The following is a 16662-nucleotide window of genomic DNA, read 5'->3' on the forward strand; positions in this document are numbered from 1 at the left end:
GTCTTTTGTCTATGGATGTTTTAAGATGAAAACTAAAGTACGTAGTAAACAAATATCAATTAATTTAAGAATTGAAGAAATAAAAATATAGTTAAAAACTTAAAGTTACACGAATTGTAGTATACTTACATTTGTTTGTTGTATGTGATATGTAGCATGTGTTTTTGATTATTTTGGAAGCAATGTCGTTTTTTATTATTGAATATGTGAGAATATGTTTGTGTATTGTGATAGGATTTATATTATGTTAGTGTTGGATTTTCTCTATCAGTATGATTTTGTTGAGCTTTTTTCATAATAATATATTGATGTCAAAAGGAGTTAAAGGTATCTTATTGGGGTTTTACCATGCAAGTATATGTTGTAAATAGTAGTGTGATGATCATATGCACTATGTTAGGGTTGTTAGGTTGAAAATATGCATGATGATGAGCTTTGGATGCTTATGTTTGTATGTCAGTGTATATTCATGTATATACAAGGTTGTATGGATGTATGGTGTGTTTTGCATGTTTTCATGTGTTTTGGAGTTTATCCGTGTAGGTTTTGGACTTTGGGTTTCTGTCTAGAATGTGATTATTCTCGAGAATAATAAATTATTTGAGATGATAATCAATTATTATTTCATATTTATAATTCTGGGAAAGTTAATGTGTTAAACCCAATGAAATAATAAATTATCATTAGTGATAATGATTAACGGTTGTGATAATCAATTATCACAATATGAATTGTGCAACTTTGAACCTCTCTGGAATAATCGATTATCACTTGCGATAATTAATTATCCCACTATTATTTTGTGAAAAACTTTAGTTTTGGTTGGAGATTGGACAAGGGATAAGCGTATGAACTACAAAAAGCGAAGTTGCACAAGGAATGAAAATAGTTTATGTAATTAGGGTTAGGTTTTACTTTTGGAGTGGTGATAGAGCATGAATGGATGATGGAATGCAGAAGAGGGTGTGTGTGGTTTATCAATGAGCATGAGACATGGGAGATTAGTCCACTTGTTGTACCTAGTAAGTCATGAGACTATTTGTGTTTAGCGACTCTCTTCGACATTGGTTGTTGGAAAGGGAGTACTCTCTTTGGCATTGGTTGTTGAAAAAGGAGTGATAGTGATGTTCTCTTTGACAAATAATTGTAGAAAAAAGAATAGTGTTCGAGTGTTGAATCATTTTTGGTTGGGGGATAAATGTTTCGCCTTATGTGATAGGGGTATATGTCCAAAGCCAAAGGAGGGAGGACTCAATCAAGCCTGTAGGGGAGGCTATAGGTGGCCTTGTAAGGGGGCTACAAATAGGAGAGGTAGGGTACATGAATGTGATTGAGTCTTTTCATGACGAGGTTCGTGGATGGGTGATGCTCGTTGAGTTATTCATGATAAGAATAGTCATAATGGCGTTGTATCTATGATGATGATCATGGTATTGAAGATGTCCTTGGTTGGGATATGATTGATAGTGGTGTTACTATAATGGTGATAGTAAGATAGTTAACATAGGCACTAATGAATGGAAGGGCTATGTGTGAGATGTTACTGATGACATTAAGAGTTAGGGATCAAGGATCAAAGATCAAGGATTGAGAATTGGAGATCGAAGATCGAGTAATCCAACATGTTTGAGTTGTCTGTGTTAAAGGATTATGAATCTTATTGTTATTACTACTATGTATATGGTGGTTATTTATGGTTAATATAATTAGTGTGTTTATATAATGTTATTATGATTGTTTTAACGGTAATTTACCCTATAATGGTGAACTACTCGATCATAAGTTCGCCCGTCCGACTATCTTTCAGACTACCAAAACTAATAACATATTACTCTCTAATTTAGTAGAATTTAGATCAAACAACTAACTCATAAGATAAATAGACCACTGGACCATTCAAACCTATATAAATAAGAGTCAATACATGTCATAATTATCCTATAAATAGTACAATTATAGAAATAAATAGTTTACGTTCATTATTCCAGTATTAATTATTATTTGACGTATTTGACTAATTTAGACGTTGTATCTCTCACTTGAAGACGTTGTATCTCTCACTTGAAAGAACACCCCTATTTGATATCAAATTACCTCTAAATCCTGAAATATTTCGATTTAAAGAATAAAAAATATTTGTTGAAGAAAACTTAAAAGAGTCTTCACATAATATACTGGGCCTCTTGTAAAATTATTGAAGGAAATCCTTGTATATCTTTTCACTTTGAATTTGCATGTTATTAAACTATCTTTAACTAGATGAGAATTTTTTACAGGAAGTTTACGAAAATATTTTGGTAGTTTGTCGGTCAAGTTAAAGTTGTGCCTGATTATCTTTTATCAGAAGTTAATTTTACGAAAATTCATCACAATATATCTATTAAGTTAAAGTATTGCATAAGAGTTTATTTAAGTTATATTTTCCAATCAATTGTTTATTTAAGTTTATATTTTGAAGAATTATATTAAAATGATTTATTTTAAATTTATGAAAAAATATTCGTAAATATTGTGGATATTACTAAAAAAAATTATAGATATTTTTAAAGAAGATACTCAATAGATTTGCTTAGAAAATGTTTGTGTACGCGTCGTGTTCGCTGAACACAAAGGTAATGATTTGACTATTCCACCATCGCCATAGCTCACAGAAACAAACAGTTCCACTTCACCTTTCATTACTGCAATAGTCTTTTTTTCCTCTTAGTCAGTCTCACCATCAAAAGTCAACGCTCTTCTCCTCTTATTCACTCTCTTTTTTTAACCTCTTTTCATGCTTCACTTTTCTCTTTCACTAGCAGATTAGATCAACATGAATCTTTTACTCGGTGCTGTAGTTCTCCTCGTTTTCTTCGCGGTGAAATTTCTCTACGCAAATGTGTGGGTTCCCCGGCGAACGGAGCGTCACTTCAAGAAGCAAGGGATAGGAGGCCCTGGCTACTGTCCGATCGTGGGGAACTCGTCGGAGATCCGACGGCTGTACGCGGAAGCGAAGTCAGAGGCGACCCCTGCGTTCGAGCATGATAACATCTTGAGGCGCGTGGTTCCATTTTACGAAAGGTGGTCTCGCGCGCACGGGAAAACTTTCCTGTACTGGTTCGGTTCAACACCCCGGTTGGCGATAACTGAACCGGACATGATTAAGGAGGTGCTGACGAATACGCGCGGTGAGTACGGGAAAGTTCCGTACAACCCTCAGTCGAAGTTGCTGTTTGGACAGGGCCTTGTAGGCCTGGAAGGTGAACAATGGGCTTTGCACAGAAGGATTATAAATCTGGCCTTTAACTTGGAGCTGGTTAAGGTAACTTATTCTTGTGGGGGCACTTTAGACGGAAAAAAAATTTAAATTATCAATTTTTCGGACATTTTTGGATCTTATAAATTAAGTTTGAATTACATAATTAGAATTTATAAATTAAAAATTATATTTTAAATTATAATAATTGAAACTACAAGACATATAATTAAAGTTATTTTTAATTTAGAAATATATTTTAAATTCTATACTTTAAAATATATTTCTAGAGACTGTAATTTAAAAATGTATTCTAAATTATAATTTAAAAAATTTGCATATGTTTTTGAATCTGAAAATAGATTTTCAATTATAAAATTCATAATACATCTTCAAATTAGACAATCTAAAATTTACTTTTAGATTTGTAAATATATTTAAGATTGTATATTTTAGAATATGTTTTCAAATTTTATGAATAAAAAATGTAAAAGGTCAGCATGAAGGTGCAAGAAGAAATAATAAGAATGCAAAAAACAATTGAATTATTGTGTTGGATTGGAAAATTCAATTTTTTTTTACAATTTTTATTTGGTTTTGTCTTTTTTGGTATATTATGATATTATTTTTAATTTTTTGCAACTTTGAATTTTTGTCATTCGGTCCATATTTTTTTAAATGAGTTAATATAATTTCCTTTTGTAAAATTTTTTCTTTGACAAGTCACTGCAACATAGTTTGTGTCACGAGTTATATAGACTATTTTCTAAAAATAGTAAAACCAAATTCAAAATGTGAAAAATAATACACAAAATTGAAATGATCATAAATGAAAGAGTAAGATAACAACAACATTAGTCCTTTCTCGTTTTCAAGTTTTATATTAAGAGTAAAAGAGTAGTATAAGGGTGTAAGTAAAATATTTTGAAAACTTAAGGTATGCGAATATACTGTAAAGATGAGTGTGAAAGTATTTTTTAAAATGAAGGAACGAAATAAATAAAAAAATTGAAATGTTAGTGTAATTGGAAAAATTATATATATTATAGAGCGTTTGGAATCTGGGCGTGACTTGTCTCATGTTTTATAGGAATGGGAGAGTAGAGTACCAAACAAAGGTGAAAGAGCAGTTAACTAATTGTTTTTAAGGTTTTAAGTAGAAAGTGGTGTAAATATTTTATGTAATTAAATTCATATCTTATTGGTATTTGTATCTTCGAATGAATTTTTTCCTCGATTGGCCTCGCATGTAACACTCTAGTTTGGTTTTGGTAATTAGAATTGAAGGAGAAAACAGTTGTGAGTGGAGGGAATAAGTAGTTTGAAGAGATGAATCATGAAAACAGAAAATATTAATTAAAGAGTAAATCATGAATCTGTTGCAGGGATGGGTGCCAGATATTGTGGCAAGCGTGACAAAGATGGTGGAGAAATGGGAAGACCAAAGAGGAGGAAAAGATGAATTTGAGATAGAAGTGCACAGAGAGCTTCATGATCTTTCTGCTGATGTTATATCAAGAACTGCTTTTGGCAGCAGTTATGAAGAGGGAAAGCATATTTTCAACTTACAGGAGCAACAAATGCACCTTTTTTCACAGGCTATTAGAAGTGTCTATATCCCTGGATTCAGGTTAGTTTCCCAACTCTTAAATTTATATATATATATATATATATATATATATATATATATATATATATATATATATATATATATATATATCAAACTACAAACCTGCTACCAGACCTATGTTTCCTCAGGACAAGCCTTGCTAATAAAAAATAACATCACAACTTAATTTGTTGTATTTGTTAAGGAGTGGACTTTTAAGTCTAATTTAACCCTATAAAATCGGCTTGTAAAGTGAGTTTTTCACTCACTGTATATTATAAATTGACATTACTTTTAGTTGACGTGAGACTTTCAAGAGTACTGTACTAGTAGTGAAATAACAGGTAGGTTATTCCATTGAAAACTTGCTTTAGCTTAATTTAAGATGAGAAGTAAATTGCATATGAATATTTTGTTCCAGAACTGGTATTTTCTCCAAATGAAGTTCATGTCATACCAGGTATTTTTCCCTCTTCAGACATAATAATTGAGTTTTAGTGTTTGAAAAACGAAACAATAGGTTTTTGCCAACTAGGAAGAACAGGGAGAGGCGGAGACTAGAAAAAGAAACACGTGAATCAATTCTGAAGCTTATTGAGACCAAGAGCAACACGGGAGAAAATGCAAGAAATGTACTAAGTTCTTTGATGTGTTCCTACAAGAATGAGGTTGGTGGAGAAGAAAAGTTAAGGGTGGAAGAAATTATAGATGAATGTAAAACCATCTACTTTGCTGGGAAGGAAACTACAGCTAACTTGTTAACTTGGACACTTCTTCTATTAGCAAAACATCAGGAATGGCAAAGTAAGGCACGTGAAGAAGTTCTTCGTGTTATTAAACACAATCAACTTCCTGTTGCGGACAATTTAAGCGACCTTAAGATTGTAAGTTCATCTATTGTTTGATTTTCCGTCAAGAGAATCAGTACAATGCATTTGTTATTGTTGAAATGAATATTACAATACATTTACTCTGTTGAATACTGGTTAGATCATAGATAGATGTCTCTGCCTGTTAGTCAACTGATCTACTATCAAGATTCAATCTAGATGCTACGTAACCATTATAAATTGAATCAGAGATGCAAAAAAGTTTGGACATGGAGATAGAAACATAAATGAAAATTTATGATTTAACTTTCTTAACTAGACTTTAAGCATAATTTAATCTTACAAAACCAGTTTAGAAGATGAGATTTTCTCTAACTTTGAGATTTTTAACACACCTTACTCATATATATTGAGACATTTACATTTCGAGTATAGAATTAGATGCTAATGATAGACTGACAGTGGATGGCGCAATAAGTTTAACAATCAACAAATTTCGTTAGGATAAACTTTAGATGACTTTGATACCATCTTAAAAAGTATATTTTAAGTCAACTCAACCTTATAAAATCAATTTGGTGAGGTTTGCACTTATATATCTAATCAACTCGGTTAGGTTTGCACTTATATATCTAATTGATGTGGAATCTTCAACAACAATGAATCAGGAATATGGTTAAGAACTGTAAAATAGTGTAGTATATTGTGGGAGACAGAATGAACCAAACAATTTAGATCACAGAATAATTAATATTTGAGTGCAAAATTATGGTCCATTTTCATTGATTATTGTTGGTTGACATTTCCCAACAGGTTAGCATGATAATTAACGAAACACTTCGGCTCTATCCTCCAGCAGTGATGCTAATGAGGCAAGCCTCTAAAGATGTGATGCTTGGAAGCATTAATGTTCCTGCTAAGACTCAACTCTATTTGGCATTGACTGCTGTTCATCATGACAGAGAAATCTGGGGTGAAGATTGCCATAACTTCAATCCAACAAGATTTAGCGAGCCTCGAAAACATTTAGCTGCATTCATTCCTTTTGGATTAGGCCCTCGAACTTGTGTTGGGCAAAATTTGGCAATGGTTGAGGCAAAGATTGCTCTTTCTTTGATCATTCAAAGTTACAGTTTTGTGCTATCTCCAAACTATGTTCATGCTCCTGTACTTTTTATCACTTTGCAGCCTCAGTGTGGGGCGCAAATCATTTTCAGAAGGATTTCATATTGATGATTTGTTACTTCCTTTTCCCTTTTCTGTCCTAATGTGATTTTTAACCCTGAAGTATTATAGCTATAACATTTTACTCTTTTTACTTGCAAACCTCATGTAAACCAGCTTTGATAACCAGTAAAACCTTTTTAAGTTAAAGCAGCATAAGTTTAGTTGCATCATTAAAAATATACAGATTTGGCTTGCATGTTTACTATTTCATTTTACTTGTTTGAAGATCGTGCATAGGAATGTGAAAACAAATCTGCAATATTTCAATTTTAGAATAATTTTCTGTTTTCTCGTAGTTGAGTTGTGTCTTGTCATTATTAAATATGGTCATATTCTTGTCTCCTTCTCATTGTATCAATGTCTGATAGTACTTTAATGTTTTGTGGGTTGACAATTGGAGAAACTCAGATTATAATAATTCAACCACATAGTTGAAGCATAGTGATATACATTAAAATTTGAACTATACATATCAAAGTTGAAGGAACCTTTTCGTTTTGTATAATTAATCTATTTTGCTCAATCTAAACCTGATAAATTACCCCATGACTGAAGAAACGTTCTACGAGTAAGTATAGCTTGGTCATATCTCTTTTCTCTTATATTATTACGTCACCAATCACACTTGTTATTTTTTTTCTTTCACACCTCGTGATCGGGTGTAAGAAAAACATCATTATTAGGGGATGGAACTTAAAATATAAACCCGTAAACTGACTTTGTGCAACATGACAAACTTTGAGCCTTTGACAACTATGCACTACAACTTAGACACTTATACTTACAGTATATAAACTCTTTGTGAAATAAGACTAGTGAATTTAGTCTTTAAAAGATGAAAGATAATATGTATTATTACTACTGGAAAAGAAAATAGATAATTTATTATTTTGCTCAGTCATCATCAATTCACATATAGTGAGTGTATATTTATGTCTCATTTAATATTTAATTTTGAATTTTGAATTTTGAATTGGTTTTTGTTTTTAAAAAAATAGTTTTAATTAAAATTTGTAATAATTAAGTTTATTGAGCACAAGATAAAAAAACATGTTAAAACTAACTTTATTATTACATAAATGTGTTCTTTGGATATTTTGAGGTGTTTTAGTATCATGTAGCTAAGTTAAACTCATGGACATGTAAAAATAAATTGGTTAAAACTTTATGGCACTTTAAAGGTAAAGTCAAGAATAAAAAATTGTTAAAATCACACAAGTCAAGCATTACATGAAGAAGACAAGAAAAACATGAAAAAGGGACGAAATTTAGCTCTCTCAAACTCAATATGGCTAAACTAAAAAGAGGAACGAACAACAAAAATTGGACCTTGCGGTCTTCTCTATCTTCTTCTAGAAAAAAGGTTTTGATAATTGATAAATTTTTATGAAAAAAGATAATTTAGGACAAATATATCTTTGGGTATTTTATTTGATATTTTTAAATAATTATCTTATTTAACTACATCGGTAAATCTCAAAATATAATATTTGTCAAATTTTTTTGAATACGACAAAATCTTCTTAAATCTTTGTAGATCTCCACAACAATCAAGTATATTTTCAAGATATTAGAGTATTTAAAAGATTATTGGAGGAGATTACTATTGAGTGCAATTTGCAATTCGAAATATACCAACAAGTATACTTGGTTGGTATAGTACACATGTATCGTATGCACAGATATTTGGTGGAAAACACAATGTTTTAACTATTTTGATCCTTTGTAAAACAATTGATGTGTAGAAAACAAGTTTGTATTGGTAAAAATGTTATAAAATCAATTGGAAATCAGATTAAGTTACTAAGTGAGTGACTTTTGAATGGTTGAACCGTGTTGAATCTTGACTTCACAAATTTTCCCTCTCTTGTATTAGATCTATCTTCAAACATGCAGCTTCGAATGATCAATTCTTGGGAGTTTGCTTAGGTGTAGCTCTAGGCGTCAGCTTTAGGTCCATTCCTGACACCTAAAGCCTAGGATCGCCACCTTTACTGTGATTCCTCAACAACTGCTTCAACAACTCACATGCTTTAAGATTAAGACTCCACCCTAGATTTATTCCTAACATCTAGAAGCCCAAAAGATAGGTAATTGGACCAAAACTTAAGACCAGTTCTCACTCAATAATGCTAGTTAGATAAGACGAGTGATCAATTCATAAACGTTAAATAGAAATCAATTAAGAAACTCTAGATCAAAAGAAATAATACATAAATGAAAGTATTACTTAATACAAGAGAGTTCAAATATGTTTACATCTTGCTCCAATACATGAAGATTTAGCTCCTCATAAATGATAAAAAGAAATACAAGTAATGAAGAGAATATAACTCATAATCCTCTAAAGACGTTATATTAATTACAGAGGTTGTGGGTGAGAAGATGTTAAGACAATATCGTCTAGATCGATTAGATTGTCCATCAACTCGAGTTTTGAAATTTAACATACAACACTTAAAAAAATCGTTTAATGAAGTATAACATTTAAGCGAAGCATTTATTAGAACATCTTTATTAAACGCTAGCAAGATAAACTATGATGTGTCAGTTATAAAAGGATAAACAATATTTGATAGAAGCACGTCTAAAGAAAAAAGTAGTAAACGTTTAATATTTTATCAATTATGGTACCGCTTTAAAATGCACAGACTCGCACTAAACGCTTATATTAATTCTAATTTTGCAAAAAAGTTCAAAAACTAAATAAATATTTAAGTCCTGTAATCTTAAAAATAGATTAATTAATGATATAAGTTTTAAATAAACATTTAGCTTAATACATATTTTGGTCCCTATATTCAACACTTTTATTTAAAGTGGTCGTGTTTTCAGCATTCAAAGTTGTAATTTTTTTCGTAAATTTTGTTGAACTTGGTCATTTTCGCTAATGACATCTAAATTGCAGAGTCCATGTATAAGAAAAACAGAATGAGTTGTCACACACTAGAACTCATAGTGGCTTCGTCATTAGCAATCACGGAAGCCACCACAAATTAACCAAGAAACTCAATCTGCAAAAGAAACCCTCCACTACAAGGAATCAAACCCAAACCAAGTCTAAATCGCAATGCACCGTCGCACTTGCATCTCCCTCCTCGTGCAACCACCATGAGAGCCACCATCAACATCTCACCATCTTAATCTTCTCCATCACGAACCAAAGAACTCCATCTTCATGAGAACTTGTAAAGTGAAACCCAAAAAATCACAGAACATTGAACGTGCAAGAAACCCTGAATTCCCAAGTCTCCTTCAAACATCAATCATAATTCGAGCAACAATGACGAACCTTTTTGAATCAGAACCCTAAATCGCGCAAATCGCGTTCAGCCCCCAAATCGAAATAAAGATCCTCCATCGCAGTAGGTCGTACATCCTTCATCATCTTCCTCGCGCACCATTATCAACACAAATCGGAAAAACCCAATTTGCTATGAACTCCAGTTCACGAAATCGCGTCTCCTCCATGGAAACCTGCAAAATCTCAAATCGCACTACCATTGAACTCGTTCAACCTCCATTGATGACGTAAAACCATATGTAAGGAACGAAACCCCAAATCGCTTTCATTAAATTACAAAAGCCTACAAAAAATAAGGATTTTGATTTGGGAAAGATGATGATGACGTGACAAGATGATTATGTGAGCCAGTCAGTGTAAACTCCACTGCATGACAACTCATTCTGTTTTTCTTACGTAGATGTTAACAATTTAGAGCGAAAGATTAAATTAAACAAATTTTACTGAAAAAGAAACTACTTTGAATGTCAAAAAAAACTTAAAAAACCATTTTAAATAAAAATTAAGAATATAAAGATAAAAATAGGTATTAAATCTAAACATTTTGTTAATTCTAAAAACAACGTGGGATTTGGAAAAAGTAAAATGACATTGTTTGAGTAATTTTGTCTAAAATTTGTAACATAATAACGTGCATGCTACGCGCGAGAGATGAAGGTGAACTTTGTTAATATTCCCTCCTTTGGACCTTACTTAATAAACCTTTATTGCTTTATCGTACTGCGTTGGAAAAAAAAGTTAAAAAAAATAAGAAATGATGCTTCGATCCATTTCCATAATCTGATCCACTTAAAGTCAACGCCTTCGGTGGTGGTCCCACTGCTTTTTTATTTCCTGCCTTGTTCGTTAGTGCTCTCTCCGCGTGTTCTTCTCATTGACTGCGTCACCATCCGCGCACTTTTGCTATCTTGCGCCCTCTTTTCACATCTCACTTTCCATAACCTGCACCCAACCTTATTTTATCCCCCTGAACTCACCCTTAAAATAATCTCTCATCTCTGTTGCAACTTTTTTTTTCATTAAAAAATATCGTATTAAATCTTTTCATGTTTTTATTTTTTAAGCTATTTCATAAATATAAGTAAATACGTAAATAATCTTATCTTCCATAGGTCTTACCTGCTATGTGAGCTACTGTTTTATCTGTTTTTTTTTTACGTTGATTTAGTGTGATTTCTCATTTTTCATAATAATTTTGTTTATGGAATGATATATAATTAATTAGTGTGATTTCTATATTTTGTATGTTCTTATTTTTTAGATAAATTTACCTAAATATTTAAAAATGGTGAATAAGTACTTATTTGGTTACAGAAAATAGTTTTTTAATAAGAAAATTATACAAACATACTAACTAATATTCTCCTGAAATTAATTTAAATACACATCACAAATTTAAAGCAAAAAATGCAAAATGCTAAAGCCTCATTTCACCATATAAGGTTGACAACGTTAATCACATAAAAGTAACTTATACAGTAAAAAAGTAAAATTTTAAGATAAAAGAATATGTTTCAATTTTAAGTTGATATATTTAAACAAACTTTAATTTGTATTAAACGTCGTGCTAATATGTTTCATTCTTTTGTTCATATATATATATATATATATATATATATATATATATATATATATATATATATATATATATATATATATATATATATAAAGTAAAATTCCTTTTAAACTCCATTTGACTTCAAAACTATATTTTAATACCTTATATTAGGTTTTACATTCATATAGTAATTTTATTAGATTACATTTCAACAATATTTTTCTTACATACGGATATTATTCTTTCATTCTATTAATATATATTACTTTTTTAATATAATTTAAAATATGAAAATTAATTTATATTGTTATATTTTAAAACGAGAAAGAAAAAATGATAAAATAGTAAATGAGTAAGAGTAGCATAACACATATGGACATTGGTTTTGATAGGGTAAAATAATCTTAAAAAAATGAATTTTTATAGTTTTTTGAAAATGAAAATAAAAAGTAAGAAAAGTGGTGTAAAATGAATATAAAAAATTATATGTGATAAAGGAAATCGAAGAAATCATGAAAAAAAAAGTGTGGTTTTGAGATGAATAATGAGGAGGTGTTGGTTGGTTAGAAGAAGTGGAAGAGGAAGAAAGGATATAATTGGAAGAAGCATAGAGAAGAGAATAATAAAATGGGAGATTTGGTGAGAATCGCAAACTCCACTTTCCCCTTCTCTCATACCACTCTCTCACTTCTTATCATTATTCTTTTCATTCCCATTTTCTCAACGCACACCACCATCACCCTCACTTCTCTCTCTCCTCACTCTCTCTCTCCTCACTCTCTCTCTCCTCATTCTCTTTCTCCTCATTCTCGCTCTCACACTCACAAACAAAAGTAAATAAAATACAAAAGGTTAGTTACTCTTCTCTTCCTTCCAACACCAAGCCATGGAGGGTCTTCCACAAGGTTACCGTCCCAACGTTGGTGTCTGTCTCATCAACTCCGATGACCAGGTTTCTAACCCTGTTCTTTTCTTCATTTTTGTGTCTTTTTTTTTACGGAATATTAATGCATTCCGTGTGTTTGTTTTGGTTGTTAAAGTCTCTTCTTTAGGTGACCTCTACGGTCTCTAGATATCAGTGTCATGACCTTTGGTTATCTAGAAAACTTTTTTACAGAAAAAGAAGAAAATATTGTTTTTAAATTATGGGACACAGTGGTGTGTTTCTGATCTTAAATTTGTGTTATGTTCATGTGGGTTTCCTTTTTTTTTTTTCTGTAGATTTCTATTAGCTGTTTAAAAGCTGGAACATGGAGTTAAACTTTTGCTTTTTCTTCAAAATGTTTTTTCTTTCTGATGTTTTTGAATTCACCGACCATAAAGTAGGACTTAAGTTGGATCAATATGTTAGAAAAACACTCCCTTGTTGCTCTGTTTTTATCTTTAAATTTTTTAAGGAGATTGTTTTCCAGATTTGAAAATATGGAGTTCTTCCTTGGATGAACTTAGATCCTTTGCTCTGTTCTGTTTTCATTCAAACCCTTTCCTTGGATGATGAACATTTTGAAAATGAGCTAGCGAACTGAGAGCTTGGATTTGATTTTTTTGTGGGTTTTTATTGTACCTTTTTGGGTTTGTTCAGGGTTTGTGTATGATTTTAGCTTGTTCACTGAGTTGGAGACGAACGTGTTTCGAAAGTAAAATACTTTGTTTCCTTTCCAACATAGTGTGCAGCAATTTTGTTAAGTGATGGTTGTTTGTGCAAACAAGGGAATTCATGTTTTAATTTTGTTTTTCAGATTTTTGTGGCTTCTAGGTTGAATGTCCCAGGAGCATGGCAAATGCCTCAGGTGAGCTTAGGTTATGAACTATTATATACACCTTTGCCTAACATTTTTTTTTTCCTTAACATGAATTCAAGTGATTTGTATAACTTGAAAAAAGATCTTTGATGTGAAGGCATTGTATAGTGCAGAACCTTGTTTATTTTGTATAGTATGGTGTAGTTTTTATTTTTCACATATATACTAGTCTGGTCATGCTGGCATTTTAGTAGATGAGTACTTTTGCAAGCAATCATTACTGTTACCTTAGTGGTGAGAGCTTGCTAGTGCTTTTCATTAACATCCCTGTCTCTCTCCTGTTGATGTTGACAACATAGTAATGTTTACAATGCCAATGACACTGTTGAGTCACATTCGCATATATCTTTACCATAAGGAATCTTTCTATATGTGCTGCCATATTGCTTACATAAAAAAAGTACTTAAATGCATTGTTATTACCACTCACCATTCATTTTTCGATATACAAAAATCTCCTTATGTATCTAGGTTTATCTTGGCTAAACAGTATACTGAACAATCTTGCTGCGAGAAAGAATTTATACTATTACTGAAATTATATAATTTTGGAGGATAAAGTGGAGTAAAAGAAAAGGGTGACTCTTAATAGTTTTCTGAATTTTTTATATTAGTTTGATATGATGTCCTTTGACTTATTAATTCTATTTTCTGACTAATACTAATAATTATGCCATGTTCTACTGTATAAACCCAGCCCAATAAGGTTAAAATATTAATTGCTCTAATAATTTTACAGTTATAATGTATAGATGGTTTTGTCACCTTGAACCAGAATTCAAACTCAATGTAAGAGTGGATTTTTTGTTGAGTTTTTTTTAACCTTTGCAGGATTATTAAGGAAGGACCTTTCTACTGCTTGTAATCAATAAATTATTTTTTATCTCTTTATGGTATTAAAATTTTCAGACATAATTGACTGTCTCTGTGGTTCTTAGGGGGGAATTGAAGAAGGTGAGGAGCCCAAATCTGCTGCCATTAGGGAACTTCGAGAAGAAACTGGCATAGTATCTGCTGAAATCATTGCTGAGGTGTGGGCAAAACCTTTTCTCATTTGGATTTAGCTTTTTCTGCAAAAGCAGCAATTCTTTTCCTTATATATAACCTAAGCTTTGTGTATAGATCAGTGATATCTTACAACATTCAATTAATCGAGTTTAATGCAGTTTTACCATTCTGTAATACAACAAACAAAAGCAATGTCTGTAAGCATTAAACAATTCAATTTAAACACCCATCATTTGATAACTGGGTGGATTTAATCTTTTCATACAATTGACCTAGCTTGTGCATTGCAGGTTCAGAAATGGTTGACATATGACTTCCCTCCTGCTGTGAAGGCTAAAGTCAATCGCCTTTGGGGAGGTGAATGGCATGGACAGGCACAAAAGTGGTGTGTATTTTATTTTACTTATTTCATGTGATTAGTTCAGTGCTAACTTCAGAAAAAATTACCTGTGTCTAAAACTTTGGTAGCATATCTCTATACTGAAAAAATTTACCACTGGAATTAAGTCAGTTTGGTCCATAACACTGGTTAAGACATTTGGAATAGAGTTTATGAACACATGAAACATTATGCAAGGTGCTAAAATATTAGCTTGGAAGTATAGAAAGCAAGATGGACGGATGGATGTTGGTCTACTTGACTTTGTAAAATAAAATGAAAAAGGCAGTTATATAATGTAAAATCTGAATTCAATATGTGGAAGTTTAAAACTCAATATTTTCTTTTCCTTTTAGCTGAAGAAGATGTAAGCAACTGGAAAAGGGAACAAACTTCAACAATCAACATAATGAAAACTGAAAAGGCAAAAGTGAAAATCCTGAGTGTGAGTGAGAGAGACCTGTATTATTAGTATATGGATATTACATTGGAATCCTTTTTGTATTCAAATGTGGTGTTTGTGTTTTGTGCATCTTTGATCTGGAGTTTCAAGTTTAGTGTCCTTTTAATGTGTACTTCAATGTAAATATGAATAATAATCCACTTTTCCCAAAAGGTTTTTTAAAATATGCATAACTAACAAATGGATAGTGGTCCAAACTTACTTCTCAGCGGTGAGAATGAGAATTGTAATAATCACCAGTTATATGATCGTACTGTCAGAATAACCAGTACTTTCTATTGGTTCTTCAGTTGAGTGTTTCAATGTGTATATCCTATCAAAACTATGCTTTTTCTGACATTGGTTACGAACATTTGATAGGTTTCTTATGAGATTAACAAAAGATGATAGTGAGGTCAACTTGTCCAATGGGGAAGCAGAACCTGAATTTGCCGAGTGGAAATGGGCAGACCCTGAAGAAGTTATTGAGCAGGTTAGTTAGGAAAAGTGAAATTTGAAATAGGTATAATTTTATTTATTGGAAAAACTAATTACTGATTACTGATTCCAGGCAGTCGACTACAAGAGACCAACCTACGAAGAGGTTATAAGAACCTTCAAGCCTTACTTGCAAGGGAGTGCAATATCTGGAAAATGTAAATCAACAAAGTGGTGAATGTTATGAGTGTGCATTGTAGTTCAATCCATTTTCTTGTCTAATTTCACTGAGTTTCGGTAGCACTCAGCTATTTGTAAAGGGGGACGATAGTTAGAACTTTCTATTAGGTACTTACCTTCTTGTAATAATAAGCTATGAGCAAATGCTTCTATTTTAAACCTTGCTGCAAGGAGGATTGTGAATGTGTATAGAAGAATTGTTCAATAAAGTAGGAAGTATCGTGCGGCAGAATAGTATCATGAGTGGTTTTATGAGACACTGCGAAATAGTTTCTACCTTCTACGATAATTTTTCCATTAAATAATGTAAGATTTGGTTATGGCAAAAACTTGTACTGGTTAGGTTAGTTTTGGTGTTTAGATTGATTTCATGTTCCGCTTTAGGTGTAGGATACTGGTTTTGGTAGTCTGGTTCAAATTTGATTTCAGCACTCAAACAGGTGAGTGTAGTGTCTATATTTTAGATGTTAAGGAGAGTTTTTCTGCTTTAACATTTTTGGATTTTGGATCTTCTCTCCAAATCAATCTAATTACAAAAAGGTCAACTGGGTAGTTCATTCAGGAAGAAAGCCAACGAGTTATGGTAAAAC

General features: G+C 31.7%; 2 protein-coding genes across 2 annotated transcripts; both read left to right on the forward strand.

Moving 5' to 3' along the window:
* The first annotated feature begins 2595 nt into the window (after window positions 1–2595).
* LOC124841632 (cytochrome P450 734A1-like) lies at window positions 2596–7000 on the forward strand. Its single transcript, XM_088098038.1, has 4 exons — window positions 2596–3301; window positions 4621–4865; window positions 5365–5728; window positions 6488–7000. Exons 1-4 carry the CDS (start codon window positions 2813–2815, stop codon window positions 6905–6907), a joined length of 1518 nt encoding a protein of 505 aa, XP_087954164.1. The 5' UTR covers window positions 2596–2812; the 3' UTR covers window positions 6908–7000.
* A 5421-nt stretch (window positions 7001–12421) lies between these two features.
* Window positions 12422–16231, forward strand: LOC124841633 (nudix hydrolase 25). The gene is made up of 6 exons (XM_047317937.2): window positions 12422–12715; window positions 13503–13553; window positions 14504–14596; window positions 14864–14958; window positions 15776–15887; window positions 15966–16231. Exons 1-6 carry the CDS (start codon window positions 12650–12652, stop codon window positions 16068–16070), a joined length of 522 nt encoding a protein of 173 aa, XP_047173893.1. The 5' UTR covers window positions 12422–12649; the 3' UTR covers window positions 16071–16231.
* Window positions 16232–16662: the final 431 nt, after the last annotated feature.

This window comes from Vigna umbellata, chromosome 9, assembly GCF_029865625.1.
Source record: "Vigna umbellata cultivar VRB3 chromosome 9, Vumbellata_1.0, whole genome shotgun sequence".
NCBI classification, from domain to species: Eukaryota; Viridiplantae; Streptophyta; class Magnoliopsida; order Fabales; family Fabaceae; genus Vigna; species Vigna umbellata.